The 21,096-nt window shown below is 39.1% G+C and overlaps 1 protein-coding gene across 1 annotated transcript in view; it reads right to left on the minus strand.

The window, feature by feature from the left end:
- The window catches only part of cfap61 (cilia and flagella associated protein 61), a 39,123-nt gene that overhangs the window by 17,017 nt on the left and 1,010 nt on the right, over positions 1-21,096 (minus strand). Inside the window, exons 3-16 of the mRNA XM_088089409.1 lie at positions 20,152-20,302; positions 19,925-20,001; positions 19,504-19,571; positions 19,297-19,417; positions 18,943-19,075; positions 16,371-16,581; positions 16,161-16,248; positions 15,403-15,442; positions 14,983-15,119; positions 13,984-14,110; positions 13,079-13,156; positions 11,994-12,200; positions 9,663-9,791; positions 3,628-3,755 (exon numbers count right to left, since the gene is read on the minus strand). Of these exons, the coding sequence (XP_087945535.1) occupies positions 3,628-3,755; positions 9,663-9,791; positions 11,994-12,200; positions 13,079-13,156; positions 13,984-14,110; positions 14,983-15,119; positions 15,403-15,442; positions 16,161-16,248; positions 16,371-16,581; positions 18,943-19,075; positions 19,297-19,417; positions 19,504-19,571; positions 19,925-20,001; positions 20,152-20,302 (1,695 nt within the window). The remainder of the gene's footprint in view (positions 1-3,627; positions 3,756-9,662; positions 9,792-11,993; positions 12,201-13,078; positions 13,157-13,983; positions 14,111-14,982; positions 15,120-15,402; positions 15,443-16,160; positions 16,249-16,370; positions 16,582-18,942; positions 19,076-19,296; positions 19,418-19,503; positions 19,572-19,924; positions 20,002-20,151; positions 20,303-21,096) is intronic.

Genomic DNA, 21,096 nt, shown 5'->3' on the forward strand with positions numbered 1-21,096 from the left:
AAGATGAAAAGTCCTCAAACTAGAGTTCACAGATCAAGCAAAGAATCCTTGACTATCACTCCCAAGCTCTGAAATGATAGTGGTGTCATTTGTGGGGTTTGACCTTTGATTTTGACGTGAACATGCAAATAATAATAATAATCAGCCATCAGACAATGAGCGCAGTCAAACTTTCCTGGTTAATCTGTGCCAGAAGGTGGATTTATGCCGCAGCAGTGAGGCATTAAGGCCCATTATTGGTGTCTGGATGTGAGTGAATCAGAGGCCCTGGATTTGTTCTGTTATCAGCCGGTGACAGACGGCCGTGGTAACCCTGCAGCCTGACCGCAGCGAGCAGAGGGCCGGCCTGCCGCAGAGCTCTTTATCTGTCTGACCCTGTCCCAGCCAGTAATGAAGTTGGGGGGTGGTGCTGGTGCTGCATTCAATGAGCACATGGAAAGCTGTGTCGGGGTGGGGGGGCCAAGGGGGATGGACGTTTGGGCAGGGCTGATAAGGGGGGCCCCAGCAGTCCGAAACTGACCCATCATTCACCCTCTCAATGCGTCGCCGCCTCACCATTAGTTCAGTGGACACTAACTGCCTCATTAGTCAACTCATTAGTGACAGCAAACACAGATCGCTGCAGCAGATCTCTGACGGGGGGGGGGCAGTGGAGTGGCTAATTAAAGGGGGCCAGCGCTTGCCCTGCTGAATGCCAGGCCTCAGACAGCTGCGCGCGCCCGCCCCGGCATCACCGGCGTGCCAGCCTCGCCAGCTCTGAGAGCTGCGAGATCTCACTCGCACAAAACAACGACCCTGGTTGCCTGGCAGCTATCGCCTGGTTCTGAATCAGCAGCCCTGCGCTTCTTATTATCTGCCAGAGCAGTTAATCTCACAAGGCGAGGACGAAGGCAAACATGTAAGACGTCCGACCTGGAGTCAAGTGACATTTCCAGAGGTTGGATTCCTGGAATAAAAGACGATAAAGAAATGAAAGAGGAGCTTCAGTGAGGGACTGCCCTCTGCGGGTTGAGGGTTACGTATATGCCATTTGACACCAGAAAAGAAATTCTGTCAAATATTTTTTTGCTGAATTATGGTTGAGTTTTTTTGCCTCTTGGACTGTTGTTATTTTTGTCCACAAAACCCATTGAAGCCTGAGCAAAATGGCCCGATTTCTTTCAATCACATGGGAAGTAGGCAATAAGCAAGAAAATTAATTAAAAAAAAAAGTCATAATCATTTCAGTCATTTAGTTTTTCCTTAGCTCTTTTTTCATTTTTAGCCAGCTTTTTTTTTTTAAAAAATAATTTTTAAATCTACTAAGTTTTTGCAATTTGTGAAACATTTCTGGCTCATTGACTGTGATGGCGATCTGGTTTCAAAGCACTAAAATGTATAGCGCCATGAAATATAATAGGGGGCACAGACAAAACATTGTACAATAGACTAAAATGATTAATAGACACATGCAGGTGTAATTTTTAAAACTGGCCTTTGACCATGGAAAAAAAGTGCAAAATAAGTGGTTCTAGCGCTCCATGCAGTCCCCCAAAGTAAATACATATGGACGTTTTTATACTTCCTGTTGTTTGATTTAAGTTTATTTTGAGTTATAGTTTTAATTTCTGTCTTCATTGCTCGATCAAGATACATGCATGTTTATTATGCATATTATGACTCATATCGTGACATTTCATAAAGACAACATAGAAGGTCATTCAAACATAACACATCCACTTCCTATATATGGACCCCTTTCACACAAAATTTCAGCTGAGTCCACATCACCATTTTGACATCACAAGAAGGCAACAAATTTTAACCTTGGCTTGTTATTCTGGACATAAACCAGATTCTGTTTATGTTAGAGCTACTAAAATTTGGTATAACATCACTCAAATGTTGTATTTTCAGCAGGAAGTATGAAAATGTCAGTATGTGAATGCTTATAAGAGCTGCCTGAGGCCCAATAACCACCCATTTTGCTTTTCTTTCCATTTTAAAGAACCAGTAATGAAAAATATGACATCTGCTTGTACCTGTGAGTAATGTGGATCTTGTGTCTGTGCCCCTAGAAAATGTCATGGCTCTAGGAATTATTAAAAAAAAAAAAAAAGATTTTGACCCTAAAAAAAGGCCTCCTTTTTTTAAGGGCAACAGGACAACACTCCAAGTGGAAATAACTTTTTTATAAACTCAGCCCAAACATATTAAAGACCTATTTTTTTGGTGTCAAAAAGCATATGCATTAGGTCTGAACAAAATGTAAAATAAACAAAACCCTCTACCTGATATGAAATGGAATGATGCATATAAAAATTCTGGTTGTGTACAAGTTTGGATTTTGATTTGGGGTCAGGCTCTTTGTTTCGATTGCAGCTTGCAGCATACAATGATCCCTAACGGTGTCATTTACTATGATGAATGTAATGATGAGTGATGTACATCATACCAGGGTGTATGAGCAGAGCGCAAGGGTTTTGGATAAAATGCAGAATGCATTTTTTTTTTTAAAGTTGGGGTATCAACTTTAAAATGCAATTTTAAAGCTGCAATTTCGCACTGGTAGCGCTCACACCATGAATTTATAACATACCGGACCTAAAATACATCTATGTATTGCACAAACACAATTTTTTGTCAAAATTCTTCTGCTATGTTTTCAACAGTGGAGAGTACAAAGTACTTCTGATTTCCTTGTTCCTTATTCTACTTCTCAACCACGCAAATCTCTGCCTTTTATCCACCCCCCGCTCCAACTGTAAAACAAAAGGTGGTAATACATATGTGGTTTTAGCCCCTACTCTCTGGAACAATCTTCCCCAGTCCAGCTTTGAGTCAGTAAGTGAAAATTCTCACTGCCTGACTCCCCTCACATGCTCTGTAGTATACAGGTAAACAGAAGTTTAATCTTATTTTTCCCCATCTTTTATGGAAGGGTCTTTGTCAAAATCTAGTTTTAAGACATTTTATTTATTATTCCTAAATAGAAAGCTAAAGCAGGTGTCACTGATGTTATAGTTTTCTTATTATACACAAATCCAGCTCAATAATGTCTCTCAATACTCTCTGACTTCTTTAACCTGTCTGTGGCTCAAAGTCTATTGGTTCCGACTTAGGGCATTATGTCTTTAAAAATAGAAAGGTCACAAATTTATAGCTTAATTAAAAAAAAAAACCCAACTCATTAATTGCCTTAAACAGCAGCTCACTGTAGTTTTTATCAAACAAACAGGAGGAAATTTTGTGTATTTGCTGGGGACTATTTTCAGCGGTGGATTAATTAATTTGGTGCTCTGCTGAGTAACTGGGGCAGCAAGATGGTGTGTGTGGGGTTGGTACCTGAGTTTTGGTGGAAATAATTAAACTTCCATGCATAGACTGCTGTGTGTGCTGCTCTTGATGGGAACTTGGAGATGACAGGGTACATACACAATGCACAGATGGTGTAGTTTTTTGTGTGTGTGGGTGGGTGGGTGCAGGGAGGGTTAATGGGGGCCTGACAGCAAATTTTTGCCCCAGGGTCTCTTGAAAGGTTAATCCGGTCTTGGTTACAGAAGAATTGTGATGTTATTTTTCACTTCTGGTTGGTATATACAAAGTCTATTGCACATTTTGGGAGATGAACAACACTGAAGATCTCACCAGAAGCAGAGCACCTCGAGGAAAGATAAACCTGTGTCTGACGCCCCCACGACCACAATCCTGGCGTTAATGGTGACCTTTGGCTCCATGGTTAACTTTCTGCTGATGAGGCTGAGAGCAAACGGTGCCTGAGCGAAAAACATAGAGAAAGAAAAGACAGTCAGTCAGATTCACTAGTTTTTTTTTTTATCTGAGTGAAATAATCTGGAGGACATTCACTCTTGTAATGACTGGTGCCATTTTGTGAAACTGTCAAATGCATGCACCCTTAGTTATTAGCCCACTAAAAGCATTATATAATAATGAGTCCAATTTTTATCCATTTTAATACCACGGGAAAAAGTAGGAACTGGCTCTTTATTGAGGCACTTAATCTGCCTGCCGGAGAGACAGTCTAGCTCCCAGGCACATAACTTTATAGTTTTAGTAGCGTTTAAGCAAAGTTTGTGCTAAATTTTACACCATTTATCAACCACCATCCATGTATACATGATCAGAAAATTCAGATTTTTACGAAAGACCACTGGATATTTAATTTAAAGTATACCCTGAGGCTGACTGAAAGGATTCAACTATTAATAATCTGAAGCCCTCAAGTGAGTAGATGGAGGAGCTCTACATCCTTTAACTTCTCGAGTCTAATTTTTCTGTGTGTTTCACAATAAATGTGGCATTTGTATATGATTTGTTTGCTTCTGTTAATTTTAGGTTTAATAATGCCTTTATTAGGCACACAGTAGAGAGATGATAGTGGAGAGAGGGATGAGAGGTGATATACAATAAAGGTCCCTAGTCAGTTGCGACCATGAAACGTTGTGGTTTATGGTCGATGCCGCAACCCTTTTGGCTCCCATGGTGTCCAAAAAATAGTTTTAAACCCCAAATGATCTCTTTTATGCGACTTAAATGCAACTACAGGTTGAGTTGATGATTTTCTTTTGTGAACAGCTGTTTCTCTGATTAGCCTACTAATACATCCATTAAAAGATTGTGTTTCTTCACAAATTTCTGCGTGTTTCATGTGACAGATGATAACACAAGGCTTTAGACTTCGTCCAATGGAAGAACTGTTACCATGGACGGCTCATCAGACATTTGGCCCCTGGTCACATATGCAAAAGGCCCCACCACCTCTCTTACACAGGAGTGAGAAAACACAGGTTTTGTAGTAGTTTTGCCTCTTTTTTTCTGGTTGATTTGCATATGTTTATTTTTTTTGTTTTTTTAAATCGTCTTTTTGTGGTTTTGTTTCTTTTTCAGGATACTTTGTGTCTTTTTGTGTCTCTTTGTAGTATTTTGTCTTTTGTATGTTTTTACCCATGTTTGTACTTATTTTGTGTCTCTTTGCAGTTCCTTTGCATGTCTTTGTGATCTTGTTGGGTCCACTTAAGACAATTTTAGACCTTTCCTGGTCATTTTGTGTCTTTTATGATTGTTTTGCCCATATTTTGTGTCTCTTTACAGTTCTTTTGCATATCTTTGTGTTCTTTTGGGGGTAATTATGTGTCGTTTTGGTCATGTTGTGTGTTTTTGGTGTTTTGCCTATATTTTGTGTCTCTTTGTAGTTCATTTGCATATCTTTGTGGTCCTTTTGTGTATCTTGGTAATCATGTGTCCTTTGTGGCCATTTTGAGTCTCTCCCTGGTCTGTAATTTAAGTGATATTTTGCCTGACACTTTGGGACCCTTGACTTGTTCATTAATCCATCAATGAGTGTTAGTTTTATCATTGTTATTGGTAGAAACCAATAGCATTTAGATGTGTTTATCTTTTCAAAATGTGTTCCTTTCTGAAAATGTATTTATTCATATTTTGTACTTGGTGTACTTTTCTCTCGCTGCATTCCTTTGTTTGTGTATTTATCAGGCATTTTATCTTTATTCATATGTTCAAGATCAATAAACGCAGTTAGAAAAATATGAGCACTGCAATAAGTGCAGAATCATACTGAAATGAGATGAAAACATAGGGATCAAATGTGTGACCTGACAGTTAAGAAACACTTTTCCACAATAATTACAAAAGAGTCTCGCAGGAATTAGTAGAACACCGCGTTCTGATTTACCAATTCCATTGCCGCCAAGTGTCTCTGGTCCTCACCCTGTGAGACAGCTAATGGCTCCTTCATCATCTGTAATTAGGCAGATTGGCCCCACAATGCACCTTGTTGGATGAAAACAGCATCAAGCGAAAAAGGGGGAAACCCAAGGGTAAAATTAACCTTTGTGTAATATTCAAATAATTTCCACGAGGGCATGTGTGCTCGACATCTGTCACACACTGAGAGATTTTGTGGCTCGGGGTATGATTAGCAGGAAAATAAAAGAGCCTGTGGTTATTTTTAATGATAAATGTATGAGTGCATGCAGCAGAAAGCTGCAATAAAACAAAAGTAGTCATTACTTTAGTGCCTACTCATGAACACTATTAGACAGTTTTGTATGTAAAACTTTGATTTTTCATTTTTTTCTTTTCAATACTGTTGATCAATTACTGTTAGTTACTTAGTTAGTTACTTAGTTGGCTACTTCTAAAATACCAAAGTTTGTCCCTACACATCAAACAAAGACGGTCTAGGTACCCTCCAGTGTCAGTTTTGGACGCTCAGGGACAGCATGACAATTTCCGCTTGTTAAATGCAGTGTGTCTTTTTTAAAATAAGTTTCCCATTTTACAGGAACATACAGTTTCTGCCAGTTAAATTAATTTAAAATAAACTTAGAACACTAGCATAAAAAGTCATTTTAGTTTTGATTATTTAGGTTTGGCCAACAAAATTTAGAAAAAAACAACATGTTTGTTGTGTCATGTAACGTCACATGACATATATCACTAGCGTAGTAGCACACATATTCATATTCATATTAGCACACTTTTTTGTTATTAAAACAACTCAACTGGCTTTTGGTTTCTGGACACAAACAGCAGTCTCCTGGTTAAAAGTTCGGAGTTTGTTGGACCCACCTTCCCTATGTGAGCTTTCTCACTCTTTATACTACAGCTAGTTGCTCAGTGCGTCAAAAAATAATGGCACCCATTGCCTCTCATACTGAAGCTAAAGGATGTCTCTGTGTGTCTGTGTGTATGATGCTCAGGGCCAGTGACCAAATGTCGGTATTTGATGAGTTGGGTGTGAGACTGGGTATATCCTGTTTATTTTTCAGGGCATAAAACTCTTTTGGTTAAAAAAAAGTAAAAAGTGAAACTTTAAACCTGTTGCCTCTGAAAAACAAATGGAGAGTAAACTACGACTCCCAGGGAGAATTTTCAAACAAAACATCCAATCACAGAACTCAAAATTCTGCTTTTTATACCACAAGCTGAGGATTAAACTGAAAACATTCAGCAGCTCACTTTCAGAATTTGCTTAATATTGGAAGAGTTTAGCAATAATTCATTACACTGCATAAATTTGCTGCATTTAGTTCCCAAATGCAACAAAGAAACGCTCTGAATGTGCTTTGGTTACTGCGCAGCTCTAAATGACTGGACCACTCTTGGATGCGATACCGGCAGGGATAGAGATATGTATATTTGGAGAAAACGTGTCCTGTTAATAATTCCTATAGGTCATCCATTAAATCACTTTTATTATGAACTTTACAAAATGTATCAGATAAACAATAATTTCTAAGCTGTGTGTCATGCAGACACTGTATTGTGACATTTACTGAAAATGAGTGTTACTTTATATGTAAAACCCTGTATATGGAGGCAAATTAAATGCCTACATGCATCCATCTGAATACTGCAGGAATTAACCAGATGAGGTAATCAGATGAACAAAGCTTGGTCTCATCTGCATGTGCAGTGGAGCAGGTGCAGCAGCTCTTATCAGGCTTGAGATGCCTCACCTTCTCTAAACACAATGACCGCTGCTCTGTGTAATATGATCCTGTATTGACAGAGAGGGAACAGGTGCTTTAAATTTGATTAATCATCCCGAGGTCGACATCAGGAGGCAGACACACACCTCCAAGGCGAAGCTGTTATCTGCACGGTAGCCTGGAAATCATGACTGCTGTGTTACCGAGGTGGGGGGATTGTTTGATGGAGTGAAATGAACATCTGAGTGTACACGGTGACGCCACGGGTCTAAAGAGAGCGCTGCTGCACATGGGGTAAATATTTAAAGTACAGGACATTAAAATAAATCACAGCCACATTAAGATCAGCCAGGCTCAAAAGATTTAAGACTAGAACAGAACCAGGACTTATGATTGAATTAAAGCAAAAGAAGAGCTGGGATTATTATTATTCATCTGTCACTTTCATTCTTTTACCAGATTCAAAGAGTTCTTCTCAAAAAAGAAAAGAAAAAGTTGCTCTCAAAGTGACACTGTCTGCTAATGTTACTAGAAAAAGACAGCTAGCCCTGAGAGAGTGCCATACTAAGAAACTAAAAACGCTTTGAGATGTTCAGTAAAACCAAAAAGGCAGGGGGAAGCTTAAAACAAACTAGTTCAAGTACTTTGGCTGAAAAAAAAACTTTAAAAGAAAATCTTTCCACTATCTCATATTATTTCAAAGTGAACGTTAAATAATCATACATCAGAATAGGCAACCTATCAGTGGTTTCAAACTGCAGACTTTTCACAAATTTACTAAACTGGCAGATGTTAGTTTTTACTTTTCTAGAGTTCTATGTCTGTGAAGGATACCTGTAGTTTCTCTACATTTAGCAGAGAAGTATATAGTATAGTATATAGTAGTATAACAATGTGCAGTGTATTTCTGTAATTCCTTGTTGGTGAATGAAGAAGTCAAAGAAACAGATTTACTGAGCTTGTCCAGGTAAAAAACCTGTAACAAATCAAACCTGACTCAGAAAGATTCTTCAACCCACGACACAGCCCATTACTCTATTCTAGCCTCCCTACCTTTTTGTCTTTAACGTTCTTTAAAGGAGCATTGTTTAGGATCAAGTGGCATCTAGTTGTTCACGCCACCAAAAAAGCCCTCTCTTCAATGTTTGCCAATGTTTGATTTGTACTTTCTGGGCGACCGGTGCAACATGGCAGACTCTGTGGAAGTGGACAGCCTCCATACGTAGATATGAAGGGCAACAAAGGGCTCATTCTAAGTTACTAAAACACAATTATTCTTAACTTCAGGTGATTATACCCTAAAGAAAACATTGTTATGAATATTATATTCCACTTCTACCAATAGATGCCACTAAATCCAACACACTGATCCTTTAAAAGGGGCTCTTTGCAAAATACAGTGCGTATGAGTTGTCTAAACACATGAAGACAGCTAAGCTCAAGGTGCTAACTCCATAAAAAGTGCTAAACAACAGCACCAGTGCTGACAGAGCTAATGGTATTAACCAGGAGGTAAGTGGATGGTAGAGGCAACAGTTTCTCAACAAAGCTGTCCTCATATCAGCTGAAACTGCCTTATGAGCGCATTGCAAATTGGCAGCAATGAGCTAGCCAGTGGGATACACATGAACTGACACAAATGCATGGCTGGCTCAGCTTATCACAACAAAAAACAGAGAAACTCAGATTCTGACACACAGAAGTAGTGTGATGTGATTCTCTGGTCATGACGCCATTACTCACCTTTATCTTTACATGGTAAATAGTGGTTTACTGCCATATTAATGCTATGAGGATTGTACATAGAACCTTTAAGATCTGTCATAAGATCTTAAGATCAGAAGATCTGTCTGTATGCAATATTTTCTTTTGCTGTTTCACTCAGACTTTAAATTTATAATGTTACCCTTTATGTGTGAATCAAAACTGTTCAGAAGTGACAAAAAATCTATTTGGAAATGTAAATTGTGGATCCACTTAATAAGAAAATAGAAAATGAAAATGTTCATTCCATCATACTGTGTTTCATACCCCTCTGTACTGGAGTTACCCTCCAAACCTGTTAGTAAAGCACACTGTTCCCTTTTGAAACAGCACCGTCTAGTGGTCACATCGACACCCTGCTGTGTTCCTTCTGTCAGCAGCCATCAGCTAATCTACATTCCCTGGCAGGCTGCTTCCCTGTCAGCCAGCTGCTGCTGTGCCCACCTGGTCCTCGGTGATCTGCCTAGAAGGGGCGTTGATGCCAAGCTCTTCCAGCGGGTAGATGATCTGGCGCCGCGGACGGACAGGGACCGCGCAGTTGAGGAGAAAATCCAGATGGTGGACGCAGGAATTCTGGGTGCAGAAGAAGAGGGCACAATGTCACTGAGTGCAGGATGCAAGAACCCCCTCGGAGTTTAAACAGGATCAGTGTGGGGGCTTGGGAGGCAACAAGGTGATAATGAGCTCAGGTGAAGAGGTTAGATAATGCAAGGTTTACACCACTGATATGAGCTGCCTAAAAAACATCACCCAGTGCTTCACCCACTGCCTGCACAGAGATAATTCTCTGGTTATCCTCTGCCATTATTCTATTTGCACATCATCATCTTCCAATCTGGTGCTTGTTTGTGGAAGGTAATTAGCAGAGGAAGTGGAGGCCTCTACATGTTGAGGAAATGTCTTATTATGGTGTGGAGAGGTGGAGCTGGCAGCACTGTCGGCACCTGCTGCCCCGACCCCGGGGACAGCAGCCTGCTGAGGGTGGCACTCTGAAAGAAATGACCTGCTTCAAATGTTTTTACATGAACAAATTCATCTGTCAGATCAGCCTAAACAGCCACAGAAGACAGACTGTAGATATGTTCTCTTTATCCAAATGAAATTCTGGTGTTTCATAAGTCAAGGAAAAAAAATTAAATACTTGAGTCTGACAGAAAACCTAAAAGCTTTACATCAACTAATGGTAACTAATAATTCATTTCACCCATTGGTGCGCTAATCTTTATTTCATTTAGAGCTGGGCAATACAGAGAAAATTAAATATCATAATGTTTTTGATCGAATGCCTTGATATCAATATTTTAGAATACAGTAGGGTTTCCTATTGGTGATTTTTGATAAATAATCCTCAGTAATCTGGATATAAGTACTTTACTAAAGAATTGTACAGCAACCTCAAAAAAATGTACTTAAGTACAGTACTTAAGAAAATCTATTTAGTTACTTTCCACTACACAGTTTACACAAGTGATAATCACACAGAGCACATATGCACCTGTTTCCTCAGCTTACTTCGTTTGTTTGTGCTGTCAGTTTGGGAAGCTAGGTTTCTCCTTGGAGAATCACTCTATGTTAAATTTAATTATATTTACCAGGGGGGTTGGTTTATAACAATATCCATGCAGCTGTTTGGCAATGAGGTGTTTTATCTCAAGTTTTTCTTAAAAAGAGAAGGTAAGCCACATCGATAATAGAGTGCTTGCAGGACTGACTTGAAAACACGGACATGAGTCAGATTTTAGCACTCACGGTTCCCTCATCTTTAAGTCAATGGGCTTTTTGAATAGGTTTTTGGTTAGATGCCTGAAATAAATCTGCTTTGAGCATGTGTATTGTTGTTTTCCCACACTTAGGGTAGGCTACTACACTACTACATTACAAGAAACACAATTTTAAAGCAATTATCTTAACCACTGAATTGTTGCATTGATCCACAATATTAATTTCTAAGTACTCAGTACCACTGAAAGCACATTTTTTTCTGATGCTTGGGCAGCAGGTCATTAGATCATTGCTAAAACGACAAAAAGAAGTAGGAAGAAAAAAACAAAACAAAAAACCCACCTGTACTAATAGAAAAAACGAAGTGCATATATTATCAAGGGTCATGGTCAAAGTTCAGTGGGTGGTACATGTATATCATACATAATCATGCATAGTGGAGCCTTGTAGAGGCTTTTAAAATATATAAACATTTTGTTTTTATTGGAACATAAGAGTAAATTTAGACATGTACCAAAACAAAATGTGGGTCCTGTATCAAGGTTTGACTCAATTGCACCAACATCTTGGTGCAAGTTGAAAAACAGTTTTATGACTGTTGCACTCACTATTTATTTCTGACAGACAGTTGTGAGATTTGACCGGTTTTTAAACATCTAGCTACTATTTGAAGCTACATACTGATCTTGTCAAGCAGAAAATTATGTGAAATTGGTCTTGAACATTAGTGTGTATCATGCCTGGAAGCTAAATTAATATGAATTAAATGCTAAATATTTGTTTTCCTATGACAAATTAGAAATGAAAGATCACATCCAGTTTTTCTGGAAACACTCAGGTAATTTCTGTTCATACTTTCTGTGTTCAATGTGAGACATCAGCTTGTCACTGCCTTCGAGTTTGAATGACATGTCGTGAAGGATATTTCTTGCAGTGTATGAACTGAGGGTCATTACACAAATGACAATGTGCATCTGAGCAGACATGCACCGAGGCTGGAAGGGGCCCGGTGATGAGGGGCCAGTGAGGGCCTGAGGGTCCCTGTGCACTCACCTCCTGGCTGTGGTAGGAGGGGTAGATTCTGTGGAACAGGCAGGACTTGTGAGCGAGCCGGAGGACCTCCTTAAACAAGTGTTTGGTGAAGTGCTGGAAGGAGGGTCTGAGGACAAAGTGGCGTATCTGAGCGTGCTCCTCGTAGCGGTGATGGCTGAAATAAATGAAGTTCTCGATGTTGTAATGGGCACGAATGTACTCAATGTCCTGACAAAGACAGATGCAAAAATGGAGTCAGTTTTGTGTAAATAATGACAGAGGAACAATTCCAAGACAAATATATGCAGTTGATGTTAATTTGCTGTTCTTTAATACAGTTCCCCCGTGTTTGTTCCATACAGATAATAAAAAAACAAAAGCTGGCGATGATTGTGCCATAAAATTATTTTTGTAACATGATCATACCATGGCAACCTGTCCAAGTTTTTTCAACTGTTTTTTTTAATTGAAATTGCAGTAAAAAAATGAAATAAAAAAGTAAACTAAAAATAAATTAACCTCTGCATGAGACTTTTCTGTCTATAAATATTCAATTTTAGTCTTACCTATGTCGAACAAATACTGTCTAAACCTTTATGTTACTGTTTTTATTTTACCCTTAATTCTGGTCAAGATTCTTAAGATTTTAAAGATGCTAAATATGACAGCCCTAACTATGGTTAAATGTGTATAGAATGATCCACAAAACTTTTATTTTTCTGTTTTCTATGTCTCTCATACTTCAGTATAAACTTTTAACCCTAAACCCATTTTAATCAACATCTTTCCATTAATTCATCTGTCAATTAACCTAAATCATGTCAATACTAAAAAAGGCACCCATTATGTGGTGCGGCTGAAAAATGTGGCAAAAGTGTATTATCTAGTTTGAAGCAACTTAACGGACTACTTTATTACCCCCAGTGATTAAGTGTTGCATTTCCATGAGTTGAGGGTCTTGGAAGACAGATTTGAATAAGAATAGTCAAAAGTGATGCAGCAGAGGTTGAGATATGCTGCCTTTTAGTTCCTAGTGTGGCTCATACTCCAAAAACCCTGGATCCTAACATCTGATCTGAGGACACTAAGTTGTAAACTGTACCGACCTGCTCATCTCTGACGATCAGTATCCCCACAATCTGACTGTCCACCTGGGCCACAAAGGCCTGCAGCGCCACTCCATCCTGTGTGAGAACAAAACAAAACATATGTAAATACACATGTGTGTGTTGAATTGAATATGCACCTTCTTGTATCAGTCCAGTACCATGAATACACATGAAGTGGCTGCAGAAGTAATTATCAGTTTTGGAGCTGCGGCGGTGACAGCTGGGGTGTCAGTCAGAGAGGAAAATCCGTTCAACTGAATTCTCACCAATCTGTTCGCTGGCATACGTGCGATATTCCTGGTTATTCCAAGGCAATCATCACCAGCTCGAGTCACACTTGATTGTCCAAAACAATCATCATGTCATTCTAAAGGTTAAAGGGGAGCCAGTTCAAATGTCAACCTTGATATTTATCGTATTTGCTAATTACAATAATTCCCCAAAAGACCATATTACAGGTCACTTGGTTTAGCATGAACACCAGACTGCTTCGCCATAAATAATGAACAATACAGTGGTGGATGGCACAATTAAATCACATGTTCAATAACCAAAAAACTTTGTGAAGGCTATTTTCTGCATTAAGATTGATCCAGCAAATAACACATTATTGTGGTATTGGTTGTTGTGTGGGTTTTTTTTTAATGCACTTACACTACTAAAATCACATGTAGTTCATAATGGACACCTGATAACTTTATAATTATGTCTTCTTTATTGATGTTCAACTTAAGTATTATTTTAGAAAAATGCATTGCATTGCATTGCATTTGGGTAAACATTCAGGGCACAATTACGATATGTATTTAATCAGGGCTGTCACACAGACAGTCACAAAAACAGAGCATTAAGTGGCTAAAGGTGAAACTCAGGTGCCATGAAATTAGTGTTTGCTGACTGACCAGGTCTCTGCAGGTCTCATAGAAGCAGTCTAGGTCATCAAGCAGAGACTTGCTCAGTCTCAGCTCCTTCACCAGGTCAGACACAGCCAGCCGGTCTGCAGCCACAGCCGGCCTCACCTCCACACTCCTGCAAGAGCAACCACAGCATGACCACAAACAGAGAGGAACACAGGTCGGTGAAAACATGTTAATTATTTGTTGATGGTATAATTACAAAAAAAATGGACAGGATCATCACCATGCAGCCTGTCAGTGTCCATTCTGTATTTTATCATCCAGATGAGGTTTTCCAGATATCATTATAAAACACTATTTCTTGTGGGGTCCGTAGACCCCTAGTGGTCAGAGTAAGTACGGTAGGGGATCAATGAAATAACTATCTACAAGTAGATGCATGGCTCATTAAACATACAAAAACACACATATATAGGCTAGTTCATTCTAGGGATGTCCTGAGTCCTTTAATATTGGTATCTGTCAATACAGAGTCCAATCAATGTCATTTTAACCAGTGAAAGCCACTGTTAGCCCTTAAGCGCTAAAAAACCTGGAGCTGCTAGCTTACAGAAATGTTTTGGAAACTGCCAATCTCAGTGTCAGCACATACTATAGCAAAAAGTAATTTTTCACATCAACACAACTTTACTTCACTCTCATGAGAAGTGAAAAAACAGTGAAAAGTGAAAAAATCAGTCTGTGCCTAACTTTCCTTTCCTCCAGGACAACAACAGTTACACTTCCGTTTTCTAACAGCAAAAAGTGAAGAACCATAACTGGTTAATGTGCATAGTAGATTTGAGATCGATCCAATGTACTAAAAGACTTGAATGTGGTTTTGTACATGTCCCTCTCATTACAGGTGGAGCCACAAATGTGTGGGGACCTTCTCCCTCTCCACTAACAACATCAAAGTTGTTAACTCGATATCCTGGCAGGCATATGTACTGACAATGCCTGAAAGAAGCAGACAAAGTACATTTCTTTTACTGGATGACCCACCCGAGCCCGGCAGGATGGATGATGTAGACTTCATGGGGCAGCGAGCTGGTGGCACGGGGCGGCACCCTGAGGACGCTCTGCAGCAACGGGAACTCAGGGGACAGCGTCGGTACAGTGATGATGCAAAGTTCCAGGTCCTGACAGATGGGCATAAGGAAAACTAATACCGACACACACTTCAATGAGCAGATACATGTTTGATGTATCAGTAAAAAAAAATTTTCTAAGAAATTATTTTTATCTTCACACGTTTTCTTGGAAATCAAGGTCATGTCTATTCAACAACTTTAAAATCCCTCCTGATGGAAAGGAAACTTATATCTTTTCCTTTTAGCTCTCTTACCCAAACACAGTGATCTTATTTACTGCTTGCAAACAGACTTTCTGGTAGAAAACATGTCATGTAAAGATGATACTCACAGGGAAACGTCTGAATATATATGGAATAAAGTCTGCTGATCTGGAGGAAAATAAGAACAAGAAGGGGAAGTTAAGTAAAAATATGTGTGAGAGCCAACTTCAGGATCCAAGCCAAGCTCGCCAAAGCTGCTGATCACTGTGGCGGAACAACTGGCCGAGCAATCTGCCCGCTGCTTCCAGCTCAACTTCTCGCCTTCAGCTCTGTCACGCTGTCACTTTAGGCGCAGCTCTCATTAATAACATGCTCACTCTCGGCAGGAAGCGACTCGACTCCATATTCAGTAACAGCTGGGAGGTAAGGCGGCGGTGAGAGGAGCTCAGCGGGAGCCAACTAACAGTCACTCTCCCTGCTTTAACACGGCATATGACTGATGTAACTCTGGACGGCTGCCAGAAAAATATATGAAAGTGGGAAAACTCGTGGTATCTAACTTTTGATATTTGTGAATTGTAGGAACTCAGATCTGTTGAAGTATTTTTGGCTGAAGTTGCATGTTACCCTTTAGTAAGTCAGTATATTTAAGTAAAAAAACAAAAGGAAAATCTCAGTCATATTTCAAACAACCTTGTTATTCTGTCAAACATATTGCAGTTTTTAGTTTTACTGTGTAATTCCCTTAGCTTACACATCTTGTCACGTGTCAAAATAATTTTTATATGTCATGGAAAGTAAGATCAAGCCCAAAGACAGCGATTTTCTGGCTAAAGATTATCTAAAAATTTTTATTACCCTCACCAAAATCTCATTCTGATCTTACCTCATCTCATGATTCTTGTCAATGACAAAGAACTGAATACAGACAGCTTTGGGTTTTCCTGAAAAATGATCTGCTCCAGTCGACTGTGGAAAAACAAAATGTAGAAGATTGAGTTTACAAATGTTACAGTGTACTTGTGACTGTTAAGTTTCGGCATTTCTTTTTTTGTTGTGACAACACCCTCAATATGAGAGAGTGAGTTTAAAGAATTGCAGTTTGCCTGCTGTGAGTCGTTGGTCTGGGTTTTTCTCGCCTCTTCTTCTTCATTTTCTCTTACGTCGGAAGGAGCAGCAGGTTCCTCATGATTTATTTCCTGCAGTTTGTTCATACCATCCAGCTCACTCAACTCAAAACTGCTGTGCAGCAGTTTCAAATCAACACTAGAGGTGACACTGATGAAGCCAATGACGACTCCGTCACTCTGTGGAGAAAACACACAGACATCTTTACCTATGGTCAAATGTATATTTCCCTCTTACTGAAATATATAACCCAGAAGCCTACCAACAGTCAATGAAGGTTTAAGCATTTTTCTTGAAATATTTGCTGTATCTTTGCTCTTTTATCCTGCACAGTAAGAGATAAAACTTCAAAGGAATACTTCACCCCAAAATGATCATTTGTACTTCAATTACTCATCCCGTGCTACGTTATATTGGCTTTTCTTGCATGCTTCCATGGTCAATGAAGGATCCAGGAAATTAGAAAATTCTTGATGAATTGATGTCATAGGGGTCTGTGTTTGACAACAGCAGAATATATTGAAACATCCATTTACAAACAGCAGCTTACGCTTACATTAATATTTAAAATAACAATTACAGTGTTAGCTAAAATGTATGTGTATGGGAAGAACTGAGCACATGACTGGATAAATGAGATTTGGATCCTGCGGCATGAATTATGTGAGTTTGTTTGAAATTTAGAAATTTGTTTGAAATGAAGTTTTTCTGTTGTTAAACATGGTCACCCTTGACTTCAATTCCTCAAGAATTTTCTCCGTCAAAGTTTTCAAAGTTTTTCAAACCAAAGTTTTCATTATATGTTAAATGTAACATGGGGTGAGTAACTGATGTACAATTGGTCATTTCAGTGGTGAAGTATTCCTTTAAGTTCCAGAATAAACAGCAGAAGAAGAAAATGGTAGCTGGCATTAGCAGTGAGATCACAGACAAAGAACAGAAGGTATCACAGCTGTTTCTGTCACAAATAATCTCTTGGAAATGAAGTGCAGAGACACATTTTTAGAATGCCTGAGGTTAAAAGTTCATTTTCGATTCTGGAAAAAGTAGTTGAATCAATTTCACCTCAATGTAAGTTTATTAGCTGTTTTGCAGCTTTTAATCATATCACATGATCTTTCTCAGCAGGTGGAGTTTGCTACGTTGTCATGGAAGAGTAGCTCAAATTCTCTTTTTGTTTTTCGGATCACTTTGAGGATTTCTTGTTTATGTTGCTTTAAAATAAGCAAACTCCCTCTGCTGATGAAGATCATGTAATCTTATCCAAAGCACCAGAACAGTTAAAGACTAATATTGTTTTAGACTGTTACCATTAGTAAATCTTTCCATTGTTTGAAACTGGACTTAAAAATAGTGATTAATTCTTGTGCTAGCTCGGGTTTGGCCTGAAATCATTCTGTGTCTGTAACAGATAGACTACCAGGATGAGAAAACTGTGAAAGAAATATTTAAATGACATATTCTCTAGCTTTTCCAAAAGGTTATGGCATTCATCAAAGAGACCCGTCCAAACCTCTGGGGCAATGTTTGACAGTTTGTTCTCTGAGTGCTCAACATATTCAGACAAAAAGCCCAAAATGCTTCAGATGTCTGGACACAATATGTTCAGTGAGAGCATGTCTTGGCCAAGTATCAGCTCGTATCTGCCATATGCTGCCATGAACACATGTCAGCCCGACTGGCGGGGAGGGGAGAGAAGATCTGTCGCCTCCCGGGTCCCAAGGGAATGAACCCCAGTAGAATTTCTGACAATCAGTTGAAGCATCATCAGTGAGCTGCGATTACAGTATGGATTAGAAATGACTGGGGGACAAATCACATAATACGTAAGATCTGACAAGCAGGAGGGATGAGCTGATATACATGGTACTTCTTTCTAAACTAAAATGAAAATGTTTAATACTCGAGGAATACTGTGCTCTCTTCAACCAGACTCCATTGACATAAAACTGTAATTTTACCTCACTGAACACAGAGCTGCTTGTCTACCACTGCTTTGATCAGTTAGTTTGTTGGTGTTATTGTGTGACTTTGGTGTTTTGAAGGGATTACTTAAGATTCACCGAATTCACACAATAACACTAACAAACAACCAGTTGAGGGAGTAGCAGTTAATCAGCAGCTCCTGTGCTGAGAAACGTAGAATTACCATTTTTGTCAGTGGAGTCTGGCCTTGAAGAGAGCATAGATGAGTGTCACTTTCAGTTCAGCTCCCCGTCAGAAAGGGCTGTCTGTTTGGGAAGTACTGAGCATACGACTGGATAAATGAGACTCATATATTATACTGTATGAGTTTTGAGAGATTTTGTAAACAGATGTTTTGATATAGTTTTGCTGTTGTTAAACAAGGCCACCTATGGCTTCAATTCAGCAAGAATTTTCTTCGTTTTTGGATTCTATGTTTACAGTGGAGACGTGAGGAAAACAAGGTTTTCTTCACAAATTCAGCGTAACATGGGGAGAGTATGTGATATTCAAATGGTCATTTAGGGGTTGCAGTATTCCTTTAAGTGAGAAAAAGACTTAAAGTGGGAACAAACCTCACAAACGGCAGTATGATTTTCCTCATTCTGTGTCTCAATGAGCTCGGCCAGGAAGTATGGCTCTTCGATGAATGACAGAAATTTAGTCTGATCCGCAAACAGGCGCATGATGTCATCGTGATCTTCAACCCTGTAATGTACAAAAAGAGGAGAAGCTGCTTTGAGATCATAACTTCAGTTAAACTGCATGTGCTGGGTTTTTTTCTGCCCCCAAGTGGCCATAAAAAAAATCTATTAATGCAACTTTAACTCTATCCAGTTACACCACAAAAAATGCTCATTCATTGAATTCTGCTGACCAAATCACTGTTAACACACACTGTGCTGTATATATGTGGAGGTAGGAGTGACCTGGCTGTGCGGACATGAAGCCTTGGACAATGCTCTTCTCTGTGACAGATGAATGCTAAGCACTGAGGTCCAGGGTCAGTCAGGCGTTGCATTGGCTCAAACATCTCATCAAGGACTGGCTCTGGACACACAGAAATCACGGTCTCTGTCTCAACTTAGTTCGTTTTTCAATAAATGATAAACTATGGATTAGAAGCAGCTCTTCACCTAAACTACCAACATTCGGGCTGACCAGACAGATGTACTCAAGCTCAGGGATGGCATTAAAGACAGCCCTGTAAAAAGAAGCATAACAGTAAGAAAGGATAATTCGGCAGACGTTGGATGGATATGGACGTACACTCTGTGGCTGCTTCCAACAAAGCACCTTAGAGGAGCTACTGTTTTTAATATTCATAAAATTTGGAAGTTGAACCTTAACCCAGTCCAGCTGTCTACAATAAATAATAATAATTTAAAATCATATTGACATACGGCTAATGAGGCTATATTTTATGATTTCTTGTAGAATGAGACTAGAACAAACAAATTTGATATACAGAAAGTAATTATTCCAGATAACAATACCGCAAAACCCTGACAGTTTTACTCTTTTTTAAAAGGGGGCATGTACACTTATTTTTCATACCTCATTATTTCCTTGACACTTGCTGTGGCGAAATCGGGCTGTGCCACAAAAAGGTGGAGGAAGAGTGTGTTCAAAGGCTGCAGAGGGAAGAAGATTTAGCCCATTTTTTCCAGGTGTGTTTACTACGAATTAAAAACTATTAGTACAAATAAACAGCATTATTCTTAAAAACAACTTTACATCAGCAGCTCTTTGCGGAACTGTCTGAATTCATGAGTGATACTCACTGTGCATTTTTCAGTGCTGAAGTGTTTCTGCAGAAAAGGTTCCCAGAGAGCCTGATCCACCAAGTCTCCAACAGGGTGATCAAAGAAGGAAGCCTGGGCAAGAACTTCATCCTTTTGATTGGCCAGAGTCACGGCCAGATTGGCTTTCTCTCTGGTAGGTCCAGAAGAGCAGGGAGGAAACAAAAAACAGATAACTGTGTTAAGATGACACTACAACATTTACTCAGAGACATCTTGCAAAAAGAGACTATGTCATCAGTACTATGATAAGTCCCGAGGCAAGATTTCACAATGGGAAAAAAAACTACAAGTCATTTTTATGAACGCCTCAAACAACACATTAATAATCCAGCCCTCCCCCAGCCATCTGTAGGTCAACATGTTTGCATCATCACTTTTTCAAAAATATGGTTATGTAGATTGCTTCCATTAGTGTTTACAATAGAGGAGGGACCCAGATGAAGAGTGGAGGAGTAAAGTAAATGAGAATGGTTTTAGAAGTTATTACTGTAGGAGCACATTACCACTTTTTGTTTATTTTATTTGCTCACTAATACTATGAAATGGGAAAGAAATTAGATTAGATTAGAGTCAACTTTATAGACACTGAAGAGCAAGCACCAGTATAACAAAATGGCAAACAGCAGACGAGTGCATATACTATATAAGTATAATGACTGATACCAGGAGATATACACAGAGTGAATAATGAATGTATAATTTTGATGTATAAACTATAACCCAGCTCAATGACTGTAACCACGGTGGGCGTGGTATGAATAATAATCTAGTATGTCATATGTGTGGTGGTTCCTATAAACATTCAGTGTAAGTCATTCTGTCAGGTACAAATATCTATCATAATGGACTACCACCTGTAATAATGTAATTAAATGTTGAGTTGATCATTCTGTCGGGTGGAGAAGGTCATTCTGTCAAGTACAT

The sequence above is a fragment of the Plectropomus leopardus genome, chromosome 16 (genome assembly GCF_026936395.1).
Source record: "Plectropomus leopardus strain MGB_pleo_1.0 chromosome 16, ASM2693639v1, whole genome shotgun sequence".
Lineage (NCBI taxonomy): Eukaryota > Metazoa > Chordata > Actinopteri > Perciformes > Serranidae > Plectropomus > Plectropomus leopardus.